Source organism: Rhea americana, unplaced genomic scaffold, assembly GCF_003343005.1.
Source record: "Rhea americana isolate MKP2758 unplaced genomic scaffold, rheAme1 scaffold_28, whole genome shotgun sequence".
Lineage (NCBI taxonomy): Eukaryota > Metazoa > Chordata > Aves > Rheiformes > Rheidae > Rhea > Rhea americana.
In genome coordinates, this window is record NW_028186401.1 from 485,411 (window position 1) to 510,303 (window position 24,893).

Sequence of the window (24,893 nt, forward strand, 5' to 3'; positions counted from 1 at the left end):
TCAACAAGCTACGATAGCAGCTTCCTATCTTCTGGTGACTTGATGGCACCTGGACAGTGGAAGGAGGCTCTAGTATTGCTCACCACCAAGGGGACAACTGCAGCRTGAGCTGAATGTTTGGTAGACACCAGGGAGCCACATGAAGATATTAACGACAGCCCTCACAGCAGTACTGRAGACAGCACTTGGCTAGGCACCAGCGGGCCAGAGAGGGGCACACACCTGCAGAGAACGAGGAGGCTGTTTCAGCTCAGGTGCTCCCAGGGCAGCTGGCAGGACAGGAGCACATGAGGCAAGAAGGTGACTCTTTCAGGGAAGGCCAAACATGGCAGTCACACGGAGAGCGATTCAAGTCCTCGGCTTTCCCTCCCAGCTCAGGCCTTTGGTTCTGCTTCAGTACTTCCCACTGCTTTGCCGGAGGAAATGGTCCAGGCGTCAGCTATGTTTTCTGGCCAGTGCAGCTGACTGGCAGGGAAGGGCGACTTGGGAACTGCACTGTATACAGCAGCTCCAGCTCCGTGCCAGCGGCAGCCCCTAGCGCTTCTCCTTCCTCTAGGCTTGTGGTTAGCGCAGCGTAGAGCTCACCCCAGCCTGACCACAGCCTGTGCAACACACCCTCTTGCACAGCAAAGCTGCAGTGTGCTGGTCCTCATAGCTCTTCTTTGCTCTTCTTTGGGACAAATGGCTCTTAAACAGCTGATGTTTAAAAGGGGGGTTTATTGCCAAATCTTAAAGCTCTTTACAAGCAGGAGACAAAGTGCTGCCTTTCCACGGTCACAGCAGCTGCTTTTCAGATCGTTGGCCACGTTTGCTTGCTTGCAAGCTCACTTCCTTCCTGTCACAAATGTGTAACCTGGTGGCATAGCCTGAAACACAGAATTACACGCCATCTTTCCAATCCAGAGGGATTTTAGGCACAAGAAAGCAGCCTTAGTGCATCCAGGAATTAGATGAGTAAGTTAAAAGGGAGGAGGGAAAAAGTGCATGGTGGCAGGATGTACACTGAAGATGGAGTTGCTGTATGAGGTCAGAGCAAAGGCTTTCTAGACCAGAATCCCATCTCTGACTGCAGCCAGCACTGCTGTTTCAGCACAGCACATAAGAAACTCTAGAAGGCAGTCACAGAATAACCCGCCTTCGCGCCATAGGCAGAGACTGGCTTATGACCAAAATGAGAATAATAAGGGGGAAAACTGCAGAAGGAACACAGTGCATTGTTTCCTGTAAAGTCCAGGTGAATCAGGCTTACAGCTGGGCTAGACATTTTAGGATGAAGCTGCTAACCTTATTAGGAAAAAAAATGAAAACAGAGTCTCTAACGTAACGTTTTCAGCAGTTCAGTTACTGGGTGCTATGGCAATTCCATTTAAGTTATACTTATTTACAAGACATAATACAATCTGGTAGGTTCTGTTAGTACAGCAAATACAGTATTTAGCTGTAGCTTGTAAAATGATTTAACTTACCCATTTCCTTATAGGTATATATATATTTTTTCTGTTAAGATTCCTACTGAGGGGTATTCAGTAAAATGTCAGGTACTCTTCCACTTTTCATTAGGATATTCAATATTATATAAAAATATACAGTAAATATAAGTGCATCCTGTAGTTTTGGCTGTAACAGATAGGGATGTTTCAGTGTTTTCATTTGCCAGATAAATATTGACAGAACACACTGCCATGAAAAAACACCTCTGAGAGCAGAGGTGTTTGTGTACATTATGGGACTAAGTTATCCCATGAGCTATTTCCATTCGCAAGGATTTTCAGTTCCAGGCTTTGATTTGACCGTCCTCAAGTTTAGGATTGGCTTCAACTTTGAGATATGAACTTGTACCTGGGATTTGCCCTGGTTTGTGTGTCTTCCTATTGGCATGACCTGTTTTTCCCCATCTAGTTTATCTCTTGTTATACAACTATGTCTTGCAAAAGCTCGCCTGCTCTTTGAAGCTGATGTCCCTAGACTTCCAGTGCACACCAGGTTCTGACAACTCACGTTCATATCACACAGCATTYGGTAAAGTGCTTATCCAGAAAAATATATTTAGATAGCAGATAGGCACTGAATGTTGTCTCTTTTTAATTATCCCTCATCCTAAAATATATCTGAAACCTGAGCAAGACCCTTGGTTCACATTGAATCTATAGCAGCAAATTGCACATATCCAGAGTTTGCTCTTGGGCTACATGCCTGGGAGTGGCTCAGGACTTAGGAATCTTTTTGTCTCCAAAGCAAAGCTTTTTGGCACCTGAGCTCTGAGTGTTTGGCTGCACAGAACTTTCCATRTGAGAGAACAACAAGTGATTTTCCATGCAGTATCTATGGCTGGCTTGASGAGGACAGACCACTGAAATCCAGGCTGTTCTAATCAAAAGAAGTGGAAGCATCAGTTCTAGTAACTACCTGTCTTGATGGCTCTGGGTGGTGCAAACCAAGAACATCTGCAAGCACCAAGACAACACTGCTGTGCTCAGAACTGAAGTGCCCATTACCTAGTCTCAGCRAGGCTCAGATGAAGCTTTACTGAGCTGCTGCTACGGGAGGTGTATGCAGCCCCCAGCAGCCTTGTGGAACCTGCAAAATCATGAAAAGAAGAACAGAAGAAAAACTATCTGGTCAGCTAAGAGTGCAGTTCTGGCAAATGAGAGGAAAGAGCATAGATAAAGTGTCACTCCTTAAAACCAGGCTGGAAAGATCAGCCTTTTCTGTACTCCCTGAATCTCAAGGTCCCCTTGAGGATGTCGTATGCCTCTCCTCAGAGCAAATACTGTTAAGAATGGGGCAGGGGAACCAGCTCAGGCACGGGGCTATACAGCAGGAGTGCAAAGACAGGATTTTATCATCGCTTGATACCAAGGGAACTGTGCCTGCTTTCAGCAGGTAGGCAAAGAGCTGTGGGAATTATGCCAGAGCCTTCTGCAGTTCCTTCTCAGGCCCTTGCATAGTGAATGCCTTTTTATTTCAATGCACTTGAGCCACCGGGCCCAGCCCCAAAACTGCGTGTGCAAAATGCCTTTCCTTCCATGTACTCAGCATTTAAACAGTTGTTCAAATTACAGATGTCTGTGCCAAACCATGACTCTCAAGCTAGCCAGGACACAGCAGGTAGAAAACTCTTAAAATAACAGAAGGGTGGATTTTGTCCAGCCTTCCTGACTGATATGCACGCTCCTGTCAGTTAACATCCCAAGGCAAYGCAGAGAGAGAGCCTACAGCTAAGCAACAAGCATCCTTAAAGAACGAGCTTCTTAATGGCAGGCTCTCCTAGGAAGATCCCTGGGATCTCCTGGACACAGGCTCTCCAAACAGCTGGCTAATGAGGGAACTCATCAGATAGTTATGTTCTTTAAAAGCAGATGTGTTGCACTGCTATAACGTACTACCCCTGAGGCTAAATGTAACCTGCTCTGCATCTTTGCCTCTGTTCCCTTTTAATGAAATGGAAACAATTAATACTTGCCTGGCAATGATGCACTGAGACTTTCGTTCACTTACACAGTGCTTAGCAAACACCTAGAGCTCTGCACAGCCAGAATCAGATAAGTGTCTTTGTACAGCTGCCCTAGATCTGTGAAYGCTGCTTGCAGTCAGGAGCTGGCCAGTGTTGTTTGCCTCTGTGTGAGGTCACTTTTTAACTGTGGATGTGGTTTTGTGAGTAGCTTTGGAGAAGATTAAACCATTTATCTTTACATTCCCAGATGTCACTGCTCCAGGTGGTGCAGGAAACCTTGCCAGCATGCGAACAAACTAGCAAAATTTTCTCCGACTATGTTTCTCCTTTAATGATTTAACTGGCAAAACTATAGGGAYGCTAGTGTAATCTGGGTATTGGCATATCTGTAAATACAGATAAATAAGGGCTTTTGCTAAAATAGCCATTTTCTGCTCCTCTCAAAAATCTAACTCAGTTAAATTACCAGTGATTTTTAAGGCCTGATCCATTGGCATGAAAAGACTTTGGACCAAGTCCTTAAAGAACATTCACATTTTCATAACTGCTCAATGTCCTGTAACCTTCTACTGTGCTAAGAGGATTAGAACTGGGCTAGGATGAAGAAAGAGAGAAAGATGCTATAACTGAAAGCTCAATTCTGTCCCCAAAACATGGTGTGTGCACAGCAAAACACCACCTTTTAAAACTGGCCTCACAAAGGTACAAATCATAAATGGCAAATGTTTAGCTCTGATTTTAAGGAAGAAATCTCTTTGAAGAGCGTGTCAGGGAGCACTTCTCCTATAAAGAGTCACTAGAGACTTTTGCTTTCCTTTCTGTTTCTCTGTTGCTTCTTTTTTCAGTTCTCCAAAATCTTTAATTTCTTGTAAGACTTGCGTAGCTTGCCGAAGTTGTTCTACTGCCTCATTGAGTAATGTCTCTGCCATCACTGGGGGTCCATTCCCCTCCTGGGCCTGTTCCAACCCTCCACGTAAAACTTTCTGCAGAAGTTTTTCTGTCTTTTCCCTTTCATTAGCAACCTTCTCCTCCATTTTAGCTATGCAGTGATGGGAAACCCTGGGGAAACCTTGGCCTGTAAGTGCATTTTGTGTAGTTTTGGAATCAGACAGCAAGTCTCCCAGAGAAGAACTGCGAAGTTTGAGAGCTGAAGTGCTTTCTACAGATGTTTTCTTCTCAATAGTCACTTTCAAACTCTCATGGCCTATTTCTGTAGCTAAGGAAGTCTCTCTCTGTTCTGCTAATGTTTGCTGTTCCTTCTCTTCAGAGGTTCTCTCATTTCCTTCTTCAGTTTCAGCTTTTGGGAATGTGGACTCTGCTACTTCACTGTCTTTGATCCCATTCACAGCGGGACTGGAACTGTGAGACTCCAGTTCTTCCAAATCCTCAGCTTCTGGGTCACCTTGGCTGGAATTTACAGTGGCTAGAAATTTTTCTGACAGAACCTTAGGAGGAACAAGGGGTTTTGTAACATCTACTGTGGCAATCTCCACAAGATTCTCTTTGCTACCATCTCCTGATGATTTCAAGTCTTCCGTGTTTTTAGGCTCAGGGTCTGGTTGGTCCCAAGTTACTTTTAACTTGTCTGGCATGCTCTTAGGAATAAGAATTGGAGCTTTTGCTATGCTCTTGTTGCTGACCTCTGTGAGGGTCTCTCTGTTCTCCTCACTCGGTGCTTTGGATCCTTCCACATTCTCCTCTCTGCTTACAGGATCCTCTTCCATGGTATCTACACTGTCCTTTGATACTATACTTTCCTTAAGCTTCTTATCTGGGGGCAATGGAGGGGACAAAGGTTTTTTATGTTCCTGATCAGGAGTGTTATCTTCTGCATCTTGTTTTTCTTTTGTGCCAGTGGGTTTTGTAGGTGGCATAGGTGGCTTTGGAGTTTCCTTCTGAGGTTGGGAATTGTCACTTTCACTGATAGTAGAGTCCAAGTTCGGTGGTCCGTTGTCCACTATATCCAGATCCAGTCTGAGGATACCATCTGATTTCGACTTGGCAGCCTGAAATACAACAGAGAGCTTATTCAGTTTCTGTTCCATCATCAATCCCATGCTCAATCCTTTAACTTCAAGGAATTGCTATGGATGCAGTGGTATAAATACTTCCAGAATAAAGCTCAAGCTGTGAAGTGAAGGGGAAAGATTACCATTTCACAGGTCCATCTCCTTTTTACACTTACATCTGTGAAAACTGCAAATAGGAGCATCTGGCTGGCAACAAATATGACCCCTGAAAAAGCAGCTTTTTCTGTAGCTCAAGAGCAATCTATGGAGCTTGCATTTCTTCCATGAAGCATCACCCTGTGCTACCCTCTAACAGCACTAGCAACCTCTCACCAGCATTAATCTACTAAGTGAAACTCAGTGAGATCCGATATGCCAAAATTTAATGAGCTATGATAATCTGGAGTCCCAAGCATTCCACCCAACAGAGAAGAAAATGGACTTAAAGTGTTTTCACTGCAGCAGATCTCAAAAGCATTGAATGAGGCACTTTCATCCTTCTGCATACCCCCWCTTCTTCCTCAGATCACCATGTTATGTGACTGTCATGAGTGTTCTTGCTGTCAAGTTATTTTCTGCCTGATAGTGCAGCAACTTGCACAAGAATATCAAAGGCAATGACCACAAGCAGTCAAGAATTAGGACCTCATTGCAGAATTTATTTTACTACTTCCTTTAAAAAGAGCATTTAGAAACCAATTCTGTTTTCCTCTCAGTTATAAGCAGTCAGCTCTGCCATGTTCAAATTCTTTGTCCTGTGCTAGCTGTATCCTTCTACCTCCCTCATTTGGGTGCTGTGCCTGCCCAAAGCACAATTGCTTTCTGCTTGTGAGACTGTTCTATTTACTTGAACAGATAAAACAAGTTATCTTTGGACTGTCAATGTATTTTGGGATCACTTGAGCAGGGGTACTAATGTAATGCCATTGCCTTCTGGTTGCTTCCTCCAGCCTGATGTCATCACTGTCTTACTGGGGCTAAACCTCAGTCAGTTAGTCCTCTTTCAAACCACAGGCTGTGTGCAAATCACTCCAGTAGGGTGGTTGTATTACAAAAGATGGAGTTTACTGTAAAGAGCCTGCAGTCTGAACTCAGTGCTGCAGAGGGAGAAATGCAGTGACTGTTCCTGCGTGAGGGACCCTMAGCCAGACAAAAGCACAGTTACAACTAGGTGCAGACTCATGCAGGGYAGAGTTTAGTTAAGGTCTCTCTTGTCTTCACAGGCCACAAGAAAGCCAGAGGCAAGCTGCATCCTGGCTGCTTGGCCCTGACCTCCCTTATGCTGGACTGCTTTGACCCTGAAAATCATCTTTCATCCTATTTGCTTCACTATTAACTAAATTTTTCAGTTTACTGATGGTTGAGATTTTTGTTTCTTAACAGAAATATCTGCTTTTTTGTTTAGGTATTATTGTTTTTTCCAATTATTTATAAAATAAATTAACTGCCTGATCAGCATCTTTAGTGCATCCTTATACCARTGTCACAAGGCAACGGGTACTGTGTAGAGATTTCTATATCCAGCCTTGACTGCTACAGAGGTCTGTTCTTATCCTCAGCCAAGAGACATTTCAAAACTTATTCAGGCTGATTATAGATATTCCTGCTTGGAATCCAGACAGATATGACTTCTCAGAGCATACAAACTTTGCCTGGTCTTTGATTCCCACTTCGGAATAAAGCRTGCAAACCCCTTCCTCACGTTCTGTTCCTAATACTTGTCTTATTTCCTCTTCCACAAAGAGACTGTAAAATTATCCCCAATACTATTTCTGACAGCAGCTCAGTAGTTAAGGGTTTCCATCTGATTTGACACCAGCTCATATGTTTTGTTCTCGGTCTCCAGTGCTCACTGTATCAATTTGAAATATTAACACTTAAAAACAGCAAGCTCAGTCCCTCAGGGTGCATTGGTAAGTGCTGAAACGTGAGGCATGGAACATGGCAAGCAGCAACATTGCAGCAGGAACTCTGGAAGTACATCTGTGCAGCTGAAACCTCTTCTAGGTCGTGAGACTAGAGCACCTCTAATACATATCTTTCTGCAGGCCCCATCTCTTCCCTTTCCCCTACTTCCTGCTTTTGAATTTGTAAACCAATTCCCCCTGTATTTGGCTAAAGGTGAGAGGTCTTACAGATACTAATATCTGAGACAGCTCATGGAAATAGTGAGCTGAGTAGGGGAGCRAGATCTTATTAGAGCTTAGGGAATGGCTTCCGCCTTTACTGGACTCAGGTGACAGAGAATCCATGCTTTATTGCTTCTGCTACTTTTGTTATGTTTTGTTCTGTTGTTTTCTGGAGGGATGGATGGGAATTTCTGATTTATTTCTGTGCATTTCTTCAGAAGAGACACTCTACCTCGATTTCTATACAAAGTAAAAAGTTTTAGAATGTCTCATTGTCTGTATTACAGAGGCATAAACCTGAGTCTGCGATATTTGAAGAAAGAGGGTTTGAATTAAAATCTTGATTGGGTTAGCTTAATCCTCTTCTAAAATATGAATACATGGTATGTGCGAACTGCTTCATAGATCACAGGACTCATGCATTAATATATCTCCCATAGAAATGAAGCACAGGTTTATTTTGCGGTGTTTTGTTTTCTTCTTCTTCTTCTTCTTTTTTTTTTCCTTAAGTGACAGATCCAGAAAAGCAGCAACGAATAGACAGGCTAGTCTATAAAGCTGCCTTCGAGAATAATGTCTTTGGTTTCAGACCTAAAGAAGGGCTTGTAAGCCTGAAAGTTTGACTGCTTTTTCCAGTTAGTTAAATAAAAAATACAGCTTCTTTGCACAAACCATGCAGTTCTTGTACCTTCAGACCATAGTGCCTACAAAATCATCGCTTCTTAGAAAATAAATATAGTAGGAACTTCGATCTCTTCTGATTAAAGGGAAACTGTAATGGCTCTCAGCAGACAGTGAAGCAGCTCATGAGTTATGGAAAGCTAAATATATCATAACATGTTGCAGCAGCTACAGATCTATGTGAACTCAAGAGATTTCTTAAAGCGATCTCTCTTAAAGAGATTCYTTCTTTTTCTCAGAGGAGGCTGTTTCTCATGTAAGCTTTCCCRGGGCTGCATGCACCTGGGGTTTTCCCTGGGGATTTGGATGTACCTGGAAGGAGTGGSCTGCTCAGGTACTGCTGTTGCTGATCCCGAGGGGGCTGATTGCTCACACCCATGGCTGAGTTCAGGGTGCTGCAACCCCCCTGTCAGGGTATGCACTTACCTCCTTGAGGTGGCTTCTCGTGGGTGGCCTGCGTCCTTGGGTCATTCTCACTCTGTCCCGAGTCACATGGTCCAAGGAAAGGCTCTCGTCTACTTTCACCTTTAAGAGGGCGGAAGAGGAGCRAAAGGGGAGAAGCCCATTAATTTCTCAAGATATGCCTATAGCATTCTCACTGTCACACATGATGGGGTTTGCATCTAGTGAAGTTTTTTGAATATTTCACCACTACAGTCTTCACCTCAGACTTTAGTCGCAGTTTTGCTTGCAACGCCCTGCGTGTGTGAGATGAATGTTTTGGCTATCCATCCTGTGGAGAGCTTTGTTCACCTAAAAGACACTTCAAATCACAGCATCCAACCTGCAGTGGTCTGTAATCACTAACTTTCCCTCTACCTACAGGGCAGGAAARGGAGGACACAAGAGAGCTTTGTTGTGCTAGGCACAGCCGGGGCTTGGAACAGCTCCTGCATGTGGCATAGCACAGGACTGAAATTGCTGTTGCCATCTTAGAGGTGAAGGCCCATTAATAACCATGACCTGACTGTGAACTGTATCAGCAGTTCTTTGTAATAGACCTTCCCTTGTACAGCTCTAATGACTGCAGGAAGCTGAATAGAAGGTGTGAGCAGTGACCTGGATTAATTGCAACTGTGGCTAAATTAACAAATTTATTTTGTAGAATCAGATTAGAAATGCACTGCCTCCCGCATGTGGGCCGTGGGGAGGGAGGTCTCAGCCCCCACAGGTATCTCTCTGTGCTGGCTCTGTGACTGCTTTGGCCACCCTCCCATACTGCCCAGGGCTGGGCAGGTGGAGGGGGGGCTGCTAAATCCAGCCCAACCTCGTGTCACTCYGAGGTTGCCCCTGGGGGTGGCTGGGGCTGAGGCACAGCAGCCAGAAATGGCTACGTAGCAGTTCTCTTCTTCCCTTGGCTCTCCTGCTGGCTCCTGGGGGCGGCYGAGGGTTGGGGTCAGTGCTCAGGTAGAGGGGCAGCACCGGTGACTGAGACTGATGAAATGTCAGCATGTCCTTGTTTTGCTTGTCTTTGCACCTACGAGTCTGTAGAACAGGAAAGCTGGCAAGGTTGAACAAGGATTTAAGAGGAAAAACGGGTCCCAATCCCTAGCTGATATGACAGGGCAGTTTTACAGATCTTTCAGTAGAGAACAGCTAATCCAAGCCAGCTGAGGGCTTGACTCTTTAGCTTGTGCCCAGTCTGCACAGAAAATTTAAATCTAAGGTCTGATCCTTACTGGAATGAACTGGAATTAGAGGCTGCTCTCTCTGAGAATCTGGGTCTGTGTAAGAAGTRTAACTCCAGGGCCACAGGGAAGGGAGGCAACCTGAGATCCCACTTTGCTGCGCTGGGGAAGGGGCGTGTGGCATTCGCTGCACACATGCCCACTGGAGAGCACGGAGCTAAGCGCCCTCCGGGCCCCACTGCGTCGTCACCAGCTTGCTACAGCGCTGCATTGGAGGACATCGCATCTCCCGCTCCGGGTAACATGAGAGCAGCCCTGGCTGCTGAGCACTCTGCTGCTTGGATTTGTAACATCTTCCGGGCTGCCTGCTAGTCCCAGCTGGTCACTTGAATTACACTTGCTGCTTCCCACTGGGTCCAGGGGCCCAAAGGACAGCCACACCATGCCACTAGCAAAAACTTGACACTGAATGCGATCTGCCTAGGCAAAGGAGGAGCATGTTCCAGCCTCTCATCCAGCTTTTGTCCTGTGTGGAATAAATGTAAAGCCTGGATTTCCTAAAGGGGAGCTTTAGTTGCCATGATATAGCTGGAGCCTCAGCTTACTCCAGTTTCTTGTGAGCGTCTCTGAGTAACAGCCTCCAGCCCAAGCTTTCGGAGTTTGCATTCTCTAGCACCAATCTACTGTGCTGAGCCCTTTACTCATTGCTTTGGTTTCCTTTGCTAAACAGATCTTGCTGATTTCTTCGTCCCCCTCTCACCCTGCCCATTTCTTCTTGTGTCATTCCCAGGGTGGTGGTTTTGAGCRCTTCCTTTCTGTTACTGAAACAACTGAAGAATAGATACTGCTCCTTTGGTTTAGTTCAGGGCTGGTGAAAAGCTGTGTGGAGCAAAGCAAGATTATGTCAGGCTCCAAGATGTGTGATTTTCATCCTCCTTCTGCACATCAGGATGAGAGGAGAGTTTGGCAGTGCAGGTGCGCTGGGAGCTGGGCATGTTTGGCCAAGGCCCCAGAGAGTAGATGGCCTGAGAAGCCATGGAATAACTTTCCACTAGACTTCTCTCTAAACTGCAGGCAGAAAAGCTGGCAGACTGGGTCACTTCAGATTCTTTCCAGTCTTGAAGGCTAGTCTAAATCCTAACCAAATACCTCAGTTTCCAGGCTTTCTGGTGCTGAGAATCATGGCAGTATAAGGAGTACAAGTCTTTCCAGGCTGCAGCCCACACACTGCCACAATTCAGAGCTGCAGCTGCTGCCGTGCAGCAGCTTCACTGGGGCCGATCCAAATCCCACTAAATCCACCAGACCATCTCCCACTGATTTCAGTGGGCTCTGGTGTCCCATGGCCCTCTCAGGGAGCACAGACCATTCCTCTGGCACACCATGTACTCATCCTGCTACCCCTGCCTCCCTGCAGCTAGAGGAAATGTAGCATGATGTAGAAGGGTGGATGTTCTAGCTTCTCAGGGTAGGAACTGAAGTAATTAAAAGCCCCCAGCCTGCAGGGATGCAACTTAGTCTGCCTTGCCTACTAGCTATGAATGTGCTCTCGTTTTGTTTTGCCTGTGCCTGGCATTCAGGAAGGATAGGCAGCYTGGGGTATCAGGCAAGATCTGCTTTTAGTTCAAAAAGCAGTGAACAAGAACTGACACAGAAAACATAAGTTTGAAAACTGTTTGTCTTACCTCATCAAATATTTTGTTTTTGCCTCTATTGATCCCTTCATTAAGAGCTTTTATCCATGATTCCTTTTCTTCCGAAGTTGGAGCTTGAAATTTGATATCATGAACCTGTAAGAGCAGAGGGACAATTTTGCCTAAGCATTATTTGTCAAGAACAGAGAGGTAGCTCTCTGCATTCTGTGTATCACTTCAGTTTCTTATGTAGCATTCAGTTCCAGGCTGTGTTTAAACTACAGATTCCTTTGCGCTTTAGCAAGTACTTAATTTCATAGCTCTCATGAACAGAATTTTGTTATGCTGAATAGTTTGTTGCTGTAGCTTTATTTTTTTCAACTGATAATTAAAGTAATAAGAAAATAAGAGTTTCTTCCTTCTGCAAAATGCAGTTGTGAGTTGTTTATGCAGTGAGGGGTCAGACTGTATAGAGAATTAGACTGAAAGTCCAAGTCATTTTGTTGTTTTCAGGTGCAATAAGATACTTTTAGCTCCAGCTTTTCCAGAGGCAGCAAGCAGAGAGCACTAGGAAACCTGCATGCTGTGGGTGCTGCCTGCTTCCCTGTTTCTGTGGTTCTGCAGAAGGGAACTGAGACAGGAATCTGGAGCTCTGACCTGGGCTGCATTAACCCTGATTCTGCTAACCATGGACATGTCGAGGCATAAGGACAGCATGAGTGAGACCAATTAACTGCATCTTTTTCCGCTTTGAATGAAAAAATAAAGCAGCACTACAGACATCCATTTTGTGTATTTTGAACAGCTGGCCTAAAAGTAAGATAAAAGGAGGCCAGATGAGGGAACTGGCAGCAGGTATGGGACACAAATAAGGACCGGAGCAATGGGAGATTGTATGCCCTGTCCTCCAGTCAGCTAGCTCTCTCCTTCCTCTGGGGGAGTCCCATGGCTGTGCTCACTGTTTGGAATCTCTTATTGACCAAGGCAGGAACAACAGATAGGGTGTTATGTATTTCAGTGTTGTATTCTCTTGGTGCTTCACCAGTATTACGCAGCTTTGACCCAAAGTACACTTCAGGAGCAGTTATCATCTCCACATTACAGGTGACTTTATGGTACAGTGGCTTAGATCCAGACAGCTCTCTATGGTGCCTTAATCCATACTGCACGTGCACATAAAAATATCCTGACACTGAAGAACATGATTTAAGTTGCAAAATTAAGCCCTGAAGAATTAGACAATCCCAAGCTTGCCTGGGTGGCCTTAGCTCAGCCTGCTGTGTACATTCCTTGTATCACCATCCCTAATGAGATGGGTGGTACTTATTCCTGAGTTATCCCATAGTGTGTGTTATCCTCGTTGGTCAATAGGTCAGTATGTCTTATTGATTGTGCTTCTGCTCAACCCTGCCCTGAAGACAGAATTACTGATTCCCCTGATGACCTTTTCCTTGTAGCTCATCACTRCAATATCTGAGGGCCTCACAAATTGCTTTTCAGAGCATCTGAGATTATCTCTCTCTCACAGATGGGGAGATGAGCCATGGGGAGGCTCATCCAAAAACATAACAGTCTTTGGACCATTTTTTTTCAGGGCATTTAACATCCTATAGGTATTATGAACGTTCTTGTTGCCTTCGTAAGCAGCTGTAGTCTCAGTCTTTTTAAAAAACTCAGAACGTTCTGAAATCAGACATCCAGAAAATGAGAACAGAAGTGGTAAGCACCTGTAAAAAGTTTGGTGGAAGTACCTTGCCCAGGATAGCATAGGACCTTTTTTTGTGTATAATGTCCTAAGGCTGCTTAAAAAAAACAAAACCAAAAAATTACAACAAGAAATACTGGGATTCCATAATGTGATATCCAGGAGGATCACAGCAGTGTTGGAACCTCCAGACTGTTTGAAATGAGGGTGACAAAATGAACAGTGACTGATAGTCCAGTCCTCTTGACAGCCCCCTGTTTTGTTGACGGTACCTGGACCTGCAACTTCTGAAAACTTACACTGGTACCTATGATCTAAGTACCATAGTGCATCCCCCTGTTGGGATGCTGTCACGACTAACGTAGTACCATCAGAAAATTTGCAGACCTAAAACCTCATCTCCTTGCACGCACTCCTGCTGTTTAGCCAGAAACCTACTGCCCTTCCTTTCCGCATTTATTCCTCCAGTGCAACGAATAGCCATGGTTTTACATCTGCACATCACGTCACAAAGTGCAAGCCCCCGCAACCGGCATGGCAAGTRGGGAGTTAAGAAGCAATTTGGGGAAAGATTATTTATTCGATTAGTTTGCACGTAAGGTGACGAGGCCACATGTCTTCCTAATAGCCCAGAGAAGAGGTTAGGGCATGAGCCACAGCACTCTGGAAAAAGAGCTCTTTGTCTGGGACGCAGAAGGATCATGCTAACCAGGGAACCTAAGGGAAGGCAAGGCTCCAAAACATAGTGACAGACAGATTTTGTTTTAGCCCAAGCAGGCCTGTTTTTGTGTGTGCTTAAAAACTTTTTTGTTTGGAAATGGTTTTGCCCCTAAGCTTTGTGATTAAAAAAGCTTATGAGAAAGCTCTACTTGTGAGCAGCTGAGCTGTTGCGCTGCCTGGCAAAGACCTGGCAGCCTGCACCATGGTTTAGAAATCTTCGTACATGTTGTTCAAGAGCAGGATTCCTGCCTCACTTCAAGCTTCCTCTTCTAATGCCACTTTCTGTGCCTCATTCTTGGCCCCTGACAAAAGGCTCTGGCCTCCTAGAGCAGAGCCTGTGACTAAGCGCTGGTGTCAGTTAGCAACCGTGCGGCAGGGCACAGTGAAGGCTCTGAGGGATTGTTCATCATTAATGAGAAGCTGAGGTGTCCCTCCGGCATGCCACTGTGCACCGCACAATTTAACACTGACCGACCGCTGTGGCCACCTAACGCAGATCCAGCAGACAGTGGGGGAAGGGGACAGTTGTGGAAAGATGCTCCTGAGGCAACAGCACAGGACTCTGCGGAAGGAGCCCTAAGTCCCCTTCCCGCTATTCAGTCTTGCTGTGYGAGGGAGGACAAACAGCACTCTGTCCGGGACCCCGCTCCCCCCGCTCGCTTTGTGGAGAGGGGCAGTGCGGACCAGCCAGATTCATGCTGCTGCAGCCCTGGTCCCTGCTTTGCTGCAGAAACAGCCAGAGAAATCCCTGCGCCTGTGATGTAGAAGGGGCAGCCTTGAGGGCTGCGGCTGGTTCCTCCCAGTACACCTGGTTCTCTTTCTTTGAAAACTTTTTTTTTCCTCTTTAGAAGGAGGCCGACACTCACTGAGCGAACGGCAGGCTGCTGGTGCTCTGAGGCTGGCACCCGGGATGCTGCCAAACACTGCCCCATTGTTTCCTTGCAATCCCATGTCTGTCTACATCCATCTACGCCGCGTGTCCTTGACCCCAGGCAGCGGGGAGAGACGGCTAACAGAGGGTGGAGAGGAAGCTCTCTATAAAGCAGACGTCTGCAGAGAAGTTGCAGGAACAAGCTAGAGGAATTGGTCTCCATTCTTCCTGCCACTGGGGCTCTGTGCACTAGTGTGAGACCTCCAGGTCTTCTATGGACAAGGAACAAAAGGATTTCTCTTGTCTGTATTTTTACTCATCTGAATAGTCATAGGTATCGGGGATGTGCCTGAAGAAGGATGCACCATACACAACTTTAGGCAGGGTCTTTTGTCCAGGAGAAATTTTAGGCAGAAAGTCAGTGACACGTAATCCAAAGCCAGAGGGCAGCAGGCAGGATAACACATTTGCTCTCTCCTGTTTGCTACACCAGCTGAGACTGAGTCATGGCATTAAGAGCAGCCTGGTGTGCCAGTAAAAGCTGTCATGGTGAAATCTAACGTGATAGTGATGACTGTAAGCCATGAATACAGTACGCAATTTACTGTAAGTTACTTCAGAGCACAGCACAACCAGTCAGTCCCTGCTGAATCACTRGCTAAGTGTTGTGGAACAAGAGAGGCTCACACACAGGTTGCTGTCTGCCATGGGAACAAGCAGCAGCTCCCTGCTTGCTCCATGTCTTCTCAGCAACATCGGTCTTTCTTCAAGCAATGACCACCTCATGGTTATGCTGCCCCTGCTTTCCAGGAGACAGATTTGTTCCGAGGGCCAGTCTGTCATACCTGCATACCATTTAATAGACAAGCTCTGGAGAGTTGTATAGGTGCAGTTTAAGACATTTACCAGCACTAGCTCTCCACTGAGATGTTGCTGATCTGTAGCAGAGTTGAATGACAGAAACCTGTGCCTGGTCTTCAGCTGTTTCAGTGCAAARTCTGGTATTGGCTTTAGTTGCCACTGGAATTGAGCTAAACTGGAGTGTGAACTGCTTGTTAATTGCTGGCTTAGGTGTGGGAACAAGTTTCCCTCTGCTGACTTTTGGTACTAAGTGGTCACTTCCAGCAGAGCRCAGCATCTCAAACCACCAAGACAAGTTGCATCAAAGTCTGTCTGCCAGGCATGAGGTTATCTCCTGCCTTCTGCATGAATTCGGGTTCTAATCAGGTTAGATCATGGATGGAGAAGTAGAAGCAACACAACTGCCAATTAGGGRATTTTTGCATTTTTTCTGCAGCTAACTGAGTTACCTCATCACTGGGAATAATGAAGCTTCTCACTGAAACTTGGCCTGGGCAACCCAGGGAGCAGATGCAGCATGCAGGACAAATGTGCTTCACCACAGCCTACTGCAGGTTCCAGACTGGGCCCCAAGCAAAGGGAGCTGCACACACCACCAAAGTTGACTGAGGCAGAAGTGGGCAGTAGAAGTTTCCCCCCTAAACATGGGTGCTGGGTTTGTGCCTGGAAGTGTGAGCAATGGAGTTGTGGGAAGTTGGAGTACTTGCTCATAGACTCTTTTCCTTGSTACCACCCTCTTTCTTCCCTGTAGCCAAAGGCTTTCAGACCTGCTGAATACCAAACTTGTGCCAATCTCTGTAGTCCTAGGCAATTTACACTAGGCATYGTGTACACCGCTCTCTGCATCATGAGTACATTTGAAAGTCTCMAAGCCAAGGTTGCTGCCCTCTCTTACAAGTTCTCTGCTCAGCTCTCTGTAGCCAACGGATTTCATTTAATTGCTGCAGATGGAACGAAGCATTTGAAATTTCTAAAGAGAATGGGTCTTTTGCACATTTCCAACTTCCTTTACTGGAGACTTGAAGCTCAGGGGACAGCACTTTGTTTCAGCTGCACACAAGGAAAGTAACCAGCGCAAGCATGTGACATGCTCGTACTGTCATGGCTTAATGAAAATTTCACTGTTGTGACTATGGTAAGCAGAAGCTGAGGTATTTCCATCAAAGGTCACTTTTAGCAAGGCAACTTATTTATTCAGGTGCAATTCTAACTGCAGAGGGGTTTTAACTGTCTGATACATTGAAAGCAGAACTATGCAGAGCTCACAAATCCTTCAGACACTGGGGGTGGTCTGAATAGTTCCTGTTTTACTACGTGCTCTTTGCATATGTCCTCCACTCTTTGAAAATATCCCATCAAAGATTTCAAACTTGRTTTCCCCCAGAGCCAAACCTAGGTCCTTGTTTTCAAAAAGGAAACTCCCATTTGTAYACTGAAATAGAAATAGTCTTTCCTAGCTTGCTTCTAAGTCCCACAGGCTYTCTCACTTTCTTCATTTACTAGAAGGAGAGGAGGCGAAGAAAACTCAGCAAGACCCAGAAGACCCTGGCAAGCCAGTTCATAGGGTGATTTTAAGCTGCAGCACACACTGTGGATGGCAGCAAGTCTCCCAAATGGAAAATATTTAGCTGATACATATCACCACAGCTGCAATTTCAAAACAGAAAAAGGACAGTTGTGTACATTGGCCTCCTAATTAAAGCCCGTTATAACATCTGCAAAAGTATGTTGTGTGTCAACACCCTTACCAGATTCCCAGCCAAAAGCAGGGTGGGAGGAGARCTACAAACAGGGAACTTTTCATTTATAAAAGCCCTTCCTTTCACCAAAAATGTCTTATAAAAAGTGGCCTCTATCTAGGTTTCCATTTAAATAGTAGCATAACAAACAGGGGAGCTGTAAATATAGCAGCATGCGACAAGCCATGAAGTTAACCTTTTGGTGCAAATTTTAGGCATATCTTTCTCCTAGCAAGATACGAAAARTTTAGGAACAGATCTCACTCTTTATTGAATCATGCATCAGTGCAGAAACATATGCAGCTATTACACTTTACCCCTCTAAGTAACATATTTGCAAATAATAATAATTTATACTATGTCACCCAGCCCTGAGCACACAGGCTTTTACTGGCCTCCCTGGGAAAAGATATGAACACAGATGGCACAAAGTAGCCAGAAGGCTTCAGTGGAGACAACTGTAGGGGTTCAGGCACCCGCTAGGAAGACCACCAAGTCCAGCAGAGTTAGGCAGTTTTGATCTAGGATTGACATTATCTGTGCTTAACCAAATTGCGAAATAAATGCTAAACCTCCACTGAACTGGAGAGACTTACTGCTCTTGTGTCCCAGTGCTAGACAGGAGCTCACCAGCATGGGGCTAAAATCTCCAGTCTACTATAGCCTACGTGTGTGGTGCCTGATTTCACTTCTTTCCCTGATACAGACTGGATCCACTTGCAAAACAAACATCATTTACCTTCTCTCTCCACCCTCCRCCCCCTTGTTCACATGCATGTTTTGGGGCAGGACAGTCCTTGTTTTGTTTTGAGTGAAGTTTAACACGTGACACTGTGAACTCAGCTGGGGTCTTGATGCACTATTACATGAATAAACACTAAGTGATTGGAATGAAAGAACAACAATGGCAACGATGACTAAACAATCTCCATTTATTTCAACTAGATGGAGCTAAGGGAATGCATGCAAGCTGCCATTTTTGGCTGTTCATATTCTCATGGAAATTAATACATTTTGTCCATCACAGCGTATTAGTTCTGCATAGGGAGATGGAATAAGATCTCTTAGGCCAATAAAATCACATGGGAATTAGAATGTAAATAAAATGTGAGATGCCTCAGAACAACAACAGAAGCATCCTAGCCCATAAAGATGATGAGAATCTCTTCTAGATTCTGCCCAGGAACGTAAGGCTGTAGAGTTTTGTGAATTCTGCAAAATATCTTTTCTTCTGTGAGCTGTTTGATTCCAAGCTACTTGGCACTCGAGTTTCTCAAATCAAGGCTTCCAACTCCAGGAACTGTCTCAGTACACTGACTAGGAGCACTGATTTCACTGCAACTTAGGCAAAGCTGCTGCATGCATGCTGGCTYGGGCAGGGACACTTCTCTGCCCACAGCCCCCAGAAGAGCAACAGGGTATGRTCACTCTCCACTGCTGAGAGAATACTGGAAGAAAGGGGGTGACAAGGCAGGAAAAATGCCAAGAGAAAAACTTCCCCTAAGAAGCTGAGTAACAGGAAGACCCTTTCCCTGCCACAAGAAGAAAGAAGTAGCATCTTCCTTACACATCACAGACCACTCACAGCTCTAGATCATTTCTTTACAGCTGCCATACAACTGTATCTCCGAACCTTTCACTTCCAAAGCACCTGCTCTGGGCAGAGCTGCCTGGGGGCACATTTTGGAGCTGGCAGAATTTAAAATGAAGAGAAAGGCAATCCTACCTTCTTACCCGGGGAGCGGATTAAAATGAAACGGTTTTTCTTTTTTAGTAGTGCACGCAGCTCCTGGCACTTGTCGTAACTCTCCAGTTCCACTGTTTCTATGCATTTCTGTTCATCCTGCAGAGATGGAATGAAACATTATTATGAGCACGAGRCACTGAAATCAATCATGTACCATCAAACACTGCATGTCTTCCTATGGCATCTGTCTGAAAGCTCTTTTGCCTTAAAAATAATCAGCATAAATCAGGCTGGTATCTCACTAAGAAAACACACTAGTCTCTAGGCTACAGACCTAGAGACTGTTGTCTGCAGTGGCTGAGCAAATAACATGCTGTGGACAGTTACACCAGCCTCTGTCTGCTCTGTTGGCCTCATCCTGGGATTTGCAGCTGGGGACAAGGTACGGAAGATTTTTGCCCATCATCCTGCCCTAACAYATTGCACTCTTATAAAGCTTCCTGGCAGGATCTCAAAGCACTCCCCAAGTTTTCACTTAGCTTGACCACACTACCCTTTCCCCACAATGCATGAAGCAGGTGTTATTCTGCTTTTTTGTAGGGAAAATGGGATGGGCAAAATGACGGACCGAGTCTGTGGCAGAGCAGAGATAAGAGTGAGCCCTGCTGACACGCTGAGCCGAGGCCGTCTGGCCCTCGTGTGAGCAAGGGCAGTGGGACCGTGTGCTACTGGAACASACATCTCTTGTAGCTGTGCTCTGAGCTGTCAAAATGCTTAGGATTGAAAATATGGTCCCACAAAGCCAGCAAAACTGTCAAGGCCAGTGTCTCACTGGGGAATATTTCTCTCTGGTGTATCTCCACTGATGACTGCACACCACAAACTTGGCTCGTTCCTCCTAATAACATAACTAAAATTCCACACGTGGTGCGTGGCTCAGTTCAGCTGCAGAGCACCATCCCTCTAGTTCCTTTAATAGGAATTGCGGGATAGYACTGAGCAGATAATATTCATCATGTCACAGTAGTCCAGAAGAAACCAAAGCTCCTTTTTGCTAAGTTTTACACAAAAACGCAGTGAGGATTGCAGAGCAGCTCTTGCCAGTAAAGTGCTATAGTCAGCATGTCTCATGAACCTATCACCGTCCTAAATTAAAACCTCCGGCCGTGACCGTTCCGAGCTCAGGCTCCACTCCGAAGCCAGCGCCTCGTACCAGTATGTATTTGTATTTAGCAATTACTGTAGCAGAGGAGGGGTGTGGGATGAGGAAATGTGTCGTAGCCAGGAAGTTACTGCGTGGCTGGAGGCAGGGAATGGAGAGTTCAGAGGGAAGTGGGCTGCAGGGAATTTCCTCCATTTACCACTTGACATTTAAGTCACTGTGCAGAGCTCAGGCTCTGTTCAGTTTTTTTAACCCTCTTATTTGGAGACAGGGCCCAGCCAAGCTCATGCGGGATGCAAAGTGAGTTCTGAGCCGCTCAGGGATGTCTGGATCTAATTTAGGTTTATTATTTTAATGACATTACTGCTTATTTCATTTAACACTGAGTAGATGAACGTGACCAGAGAACTCAAAAAATGTATATTAGTAGGAGGGTAAAAACCTAGCAGAAAAAATCCTGCTGACATTACCAAGCCCTTTGAAGGCACCAGCATGCCACATAGCCGGTGCGGTTACTAGYGCCGACATGAAAGTTTGCTGTGGTCAGGATGTAGGTGGCTTGGCAGCGCTCTGATGGGAGACGAGCACAAGACTGCTGCAACACTCCGCATGCTTGGGGAACGGCTCTGTGCCCGGCAGAGCTAGTGGCTCTGTGTCACCCTCCTTGTCCACACCATCCTTCCTGCCTCTTGGATGGGGAACTTTCTTCTGATCCCATGTCCTCCACTTCCTAAGAGCAGCCACGGGCTGTGACGGAGCTGGGGGACAAGAAGGACGTGGCAGGTTAGACAGCTGTGGCTGTGCCATGACATCGTCTCGGCTTTCAGCTGTGCCGCTCCTCCCCGGGGAGGCTTTGGGGATTACCACCTGGCCAGGGAGACCGAAGGCAGTACGGATGGGGACGTGCAGGACCCTGCCACCCAGGGACACTGGCTGTCTTCACAGGCAATGGCTCCTTCATCTCAAAGACAGAAACTTCTCAAGTTACCCTTTGTGGGGAAGGCAGGGGAGAGAGCAGCCAAAGAAGAAAAAAGCCTATGTCTGAGGCAAAGTAAAAGCTTCAGAGTTCAGGGAGTGCCAGCATGGGGCTTCTGTCTATGGTTCACCCTTGGCAAGTGGCCAGCCYCTCTCTCTGCACCCGTTTGGGTCACAAAGAGATCTTTTATATCCATCCTGCACGACTGAGATAACGAAGGGGCTGACCCTGCTGCAGCCCCGCAGGTCCCTCGACCTCCTGCGACCCAGAGGAGGCTCAGCTTCAGCCAGCATCCGGGTTGCTCCCAGAGCCCTGCCCCTACAAACAGTGCTCAGGCACGTGTTCTAGACAAGCTCCTGCTCGATTTGGTCTCTAGCATCCCAAGGAAGTTAAAGCAAATCGTTTTATGTTGCACTAAGATGCAAAGGTTGAGTTCAGCTCAGTGGGCTCGYCTCCCACCGGAGCACAGCTCACCGTCCTGCGCTCTGCGGCCGCTYTATGGAGATGTGACTGGGGAATGGGGAGTTCCCTTCTGGCCTTCTTTCTCTTTCCTTCTACAGATTTGAAGGCTTGTTTTCTGAATTGCTTTTCTACTTACTGTATGGGGCAATCAGTAAGGCTCTGAAAATACTGGTATRGTTTTCACTCACAATCTAATTCAGAAAAACAATTCCATTAACTATWCATGGGGCAGACACTTAAACAAGTATGTGTCTTTAAGTGTTCCACTTGTTTGGCCATTCCGAAGAAAATTACTAWATACCTTTATATATTAATACATGTGCTTAACCAAAGAATCATAAAAACAATTAGGTAGAKGAAAAAAGAGTTTTTCCACAAGAAATTGTCATTGTTGTTGAAAACAACAGCAAGCCTTCAGCCTTTCAAGGGTTTTCTGGCAAACCTACAGTTTCTTGGATGAAGAGTTGATAAAAAAAGAAACATGACCCACAGAAATTTTTATTTAGCTGGAAGTAAAATTTCCAATAAGAAAAGACCTGTTCACTGATATGCATTAATGGCTTTGACCCTCCGTTCCCTACGAAATGTCTAGACTGCCTCAAATAATACTTTTCTTCTCCATCTGAGGATCTCAAAGCATTTTAATAAATTACACTTGGGTATAAATTGCTCTCACTTTACCAATGGAGAAATGCAGATATTAACTACACGACTGAGGAAGCCAAATACTGAGTAGATCCCCTGGTCTCTAGTAGAATCTTTGCCTAGTAGATTTTCTTCTCTGTCAAGTGATACACATTTTAAAAATCTCTAACCACTAGCTGCACTGTTTAGGAAAAAACACACTATTCGTAAAAACTGATGCTCTCTAATGCATGGAGTGAGGATATTGATCTGTTTAGCCTTTCTTCATAGGATTGCCTGTTTTTCAGGTGTCCTCTGTAGTTCTGCAGGCTTAATTTTTATTTTGGCAAGAATATGCACATTCCACTGAAAGACCATTATAAAATAACTTGCCTGTTTGTTTCTTTGTAGGTCTGCACACAACATGCCTATCACAGGTTTCTGAACAGCTTCCTTGTATCTGAACACCACAGAACTGTAAGTGTCTGTGCAGCTGCGTCTTTTCCTGACATTTGGGTATGTAACACCTACATCATGCAGATTTCACTGAGTCCTAGCTTACTTACATGAGGGTACAGGCTTTGTAGAGGGAGCCACAGCCAATAACAAGAAATACACCTAACTTCATAGCCCATCAGCTGAAGGAAACCTGAAGCATGGTAAGGTACATGGACTTTCATCCACCATCTGTTCCAAGTAATACAACAGCCATTTGCAATTTGTCTTCAGGAGGTAGCTACACTTTAAAACAAACCAAAAGCCTGAATAACAGATGCAATGTGGGGAGCTTGCATTTAAGCAAAGCAGAAGCACAATCCAGGAGATTATTATTGATGATGCTAAAATACAGCATTTGTGCTATGCTCAAGCACAACTTTGCAGTGACACAGTCATACATGATTGCCTGCATCTTTCATGGGCCTTCTCACCTCTTATTTTGCACTATAGACTTCAGCTTACAAGCCAACTTTGTGCAATTGCATAAACAAGTGTGACAAGCATGCCTGCATATAAAACATCTCTAAAGGCAATATTAACACCTCTTCATGAAGGGCTCGACTACGTGAGGGACTGATAAAAGGACAATGTGTCCAAGTCACTAGCTCAGTTCCTGGAAATCTGATGGGCTCACTGCAGTTGTAATACTCAGCCTGTAAACCTGCCCTTGCACATGGAGGCTCACCACCCATTTAACCCTGCTAGGTCTGGCTTAGGATACATGCAGAAGGACACTCATATTTCTGTTGCCTAGCTCTTTCTTGAAGATAAATACAGTAATAAACATGAACTGCTTCACTTCAGTGGTAATGGGACCCCTCCTGAGTGCAGAAAATTACCATTTCCTTTAGATTTCCTGCAGTAAGTCTACACAATCAGAGGCTATCCTATCGTGCTACCAGATAATTTTGTAGCAATTTCCTTTCTTAAGATATTTGACTTCACTGTAAGCCAGTTCCATAGCCTATAGATATTAACATGAGCCCTTATTTACAATAATGGGACCTTGTAGCTATGCTAGCTTACAGATGCAATTTATTACAGGATGTTACCACAATCTGCAGGCTATGAGAAAACATTATGCCTGGTTGTTACAAATGCCATTTTCCTTGTTGAGCTAATAAAATAACCCTTTAAGTGATTGGGATTTTTCCTTCTTCTGAATGTCTGTGAAGATTAATCTTACTTTAAAAGCTGCCTTTCCCCTTGTGGTAATGAAAACCTCCATATATCTTGTTTTTAAAGGCATGCCCTTAAAAAAACCTATGCCTTGTTTACAGATTTGAATCTTTTGAGCTCGTGGAGGTTCAGGTGGTCAACAGGTGTCCAGGGCACTTGAAAGCAATCTGCAAAGAGTCAACAGTTTGCAAGAGCAGGCTGTATCTCTCTGYTCTGGAATCACCACCACCACCTTGCCTGTCTTCCAAGCTACCATCATCACCTGACTCTGACTTGTTATTTCATTATTTTTGCACCCTTCATGACATTTCAAAACCAAGAACTAACTCCTCCAGAAAAGTTTGGGATCTGGGGAGAGCGGAAGGCCTCAGAAGTATGAGAGGAAGCAATACCGTTTAACCTACATTGTTTATAAAAAATCTTCTATATTAGGCAATGCAATGTCTTTAAAAAAAAAGAGAACCAAACTCATTTGTCAGTCCTGTTGTTCCTGAAACCATCGTAGCAATGCAACTGCTGAAATATTTCCTCATTCTTGTTCCCTTGATAAATGGTTTTGTTTTCGTATCATTCTCTTGTCCACAAATGACCCAGATCCCCTTGCATTAGACACCACACAGGCCCATGGTCCCTGTGTAGATGCACAGTGAGAAGTGCTCCTTCATCCTGACACTTCTCTTAACTCATGCACATCCTTCAGCCCAGAGGTTCCTTCTAGCTACCGTGTACCAGCAGGGCTTAGGCTTACCTGCTCTATCTCAAATCCCTCTTGGTTGCAGCCTGTGTGGTTTGCACTGTAATTGCTTTCTTCAGGGGCCTCTGGGACTGACTCTGCTTTTGCAGAAGCCGCATTTAACCCTGGGACTGAGAGGCW

The 24,893-nt window shown here is 45.2% G+C and overlaps 1 protein-coding gene across 1 annotated transcript in view; it reads right to left on the bottom strand.

Annotated features, from left to right (window-relative positions):
* Positions 1-697: 697 nt before the first annotated feature.
* The window catches only part of PLEKHO2 (pleckstrin homology domain containing O2), a 31,027-nt gene continuing 6,831 nt past the window's right edge, over positions 698-24,893 (bottom strand). The window contains exons 3-6 of the mRNA XM_085308587.1: positions 19,158-19,274; positions 11,587-11,691; positions 8,700-8,798; positions 698-5,460 (exon numbers count right to left, since the gene is read on the bottom strand). Coding sequence (XP_085164713.1) covers positions 4,222-5,460; positions 8,700-8,798; positions 11,587-11,691; positions 19,158-19,274 — 1,560 coding nt within the window. The 3' untranslated portion in view covers positions 698-4,221. The remainder of the gene's footprint in view (positions 5,461-8,699; positions 8,799-11,586; positions 11,692-19,157; positions 19,275-24,893) is intronic.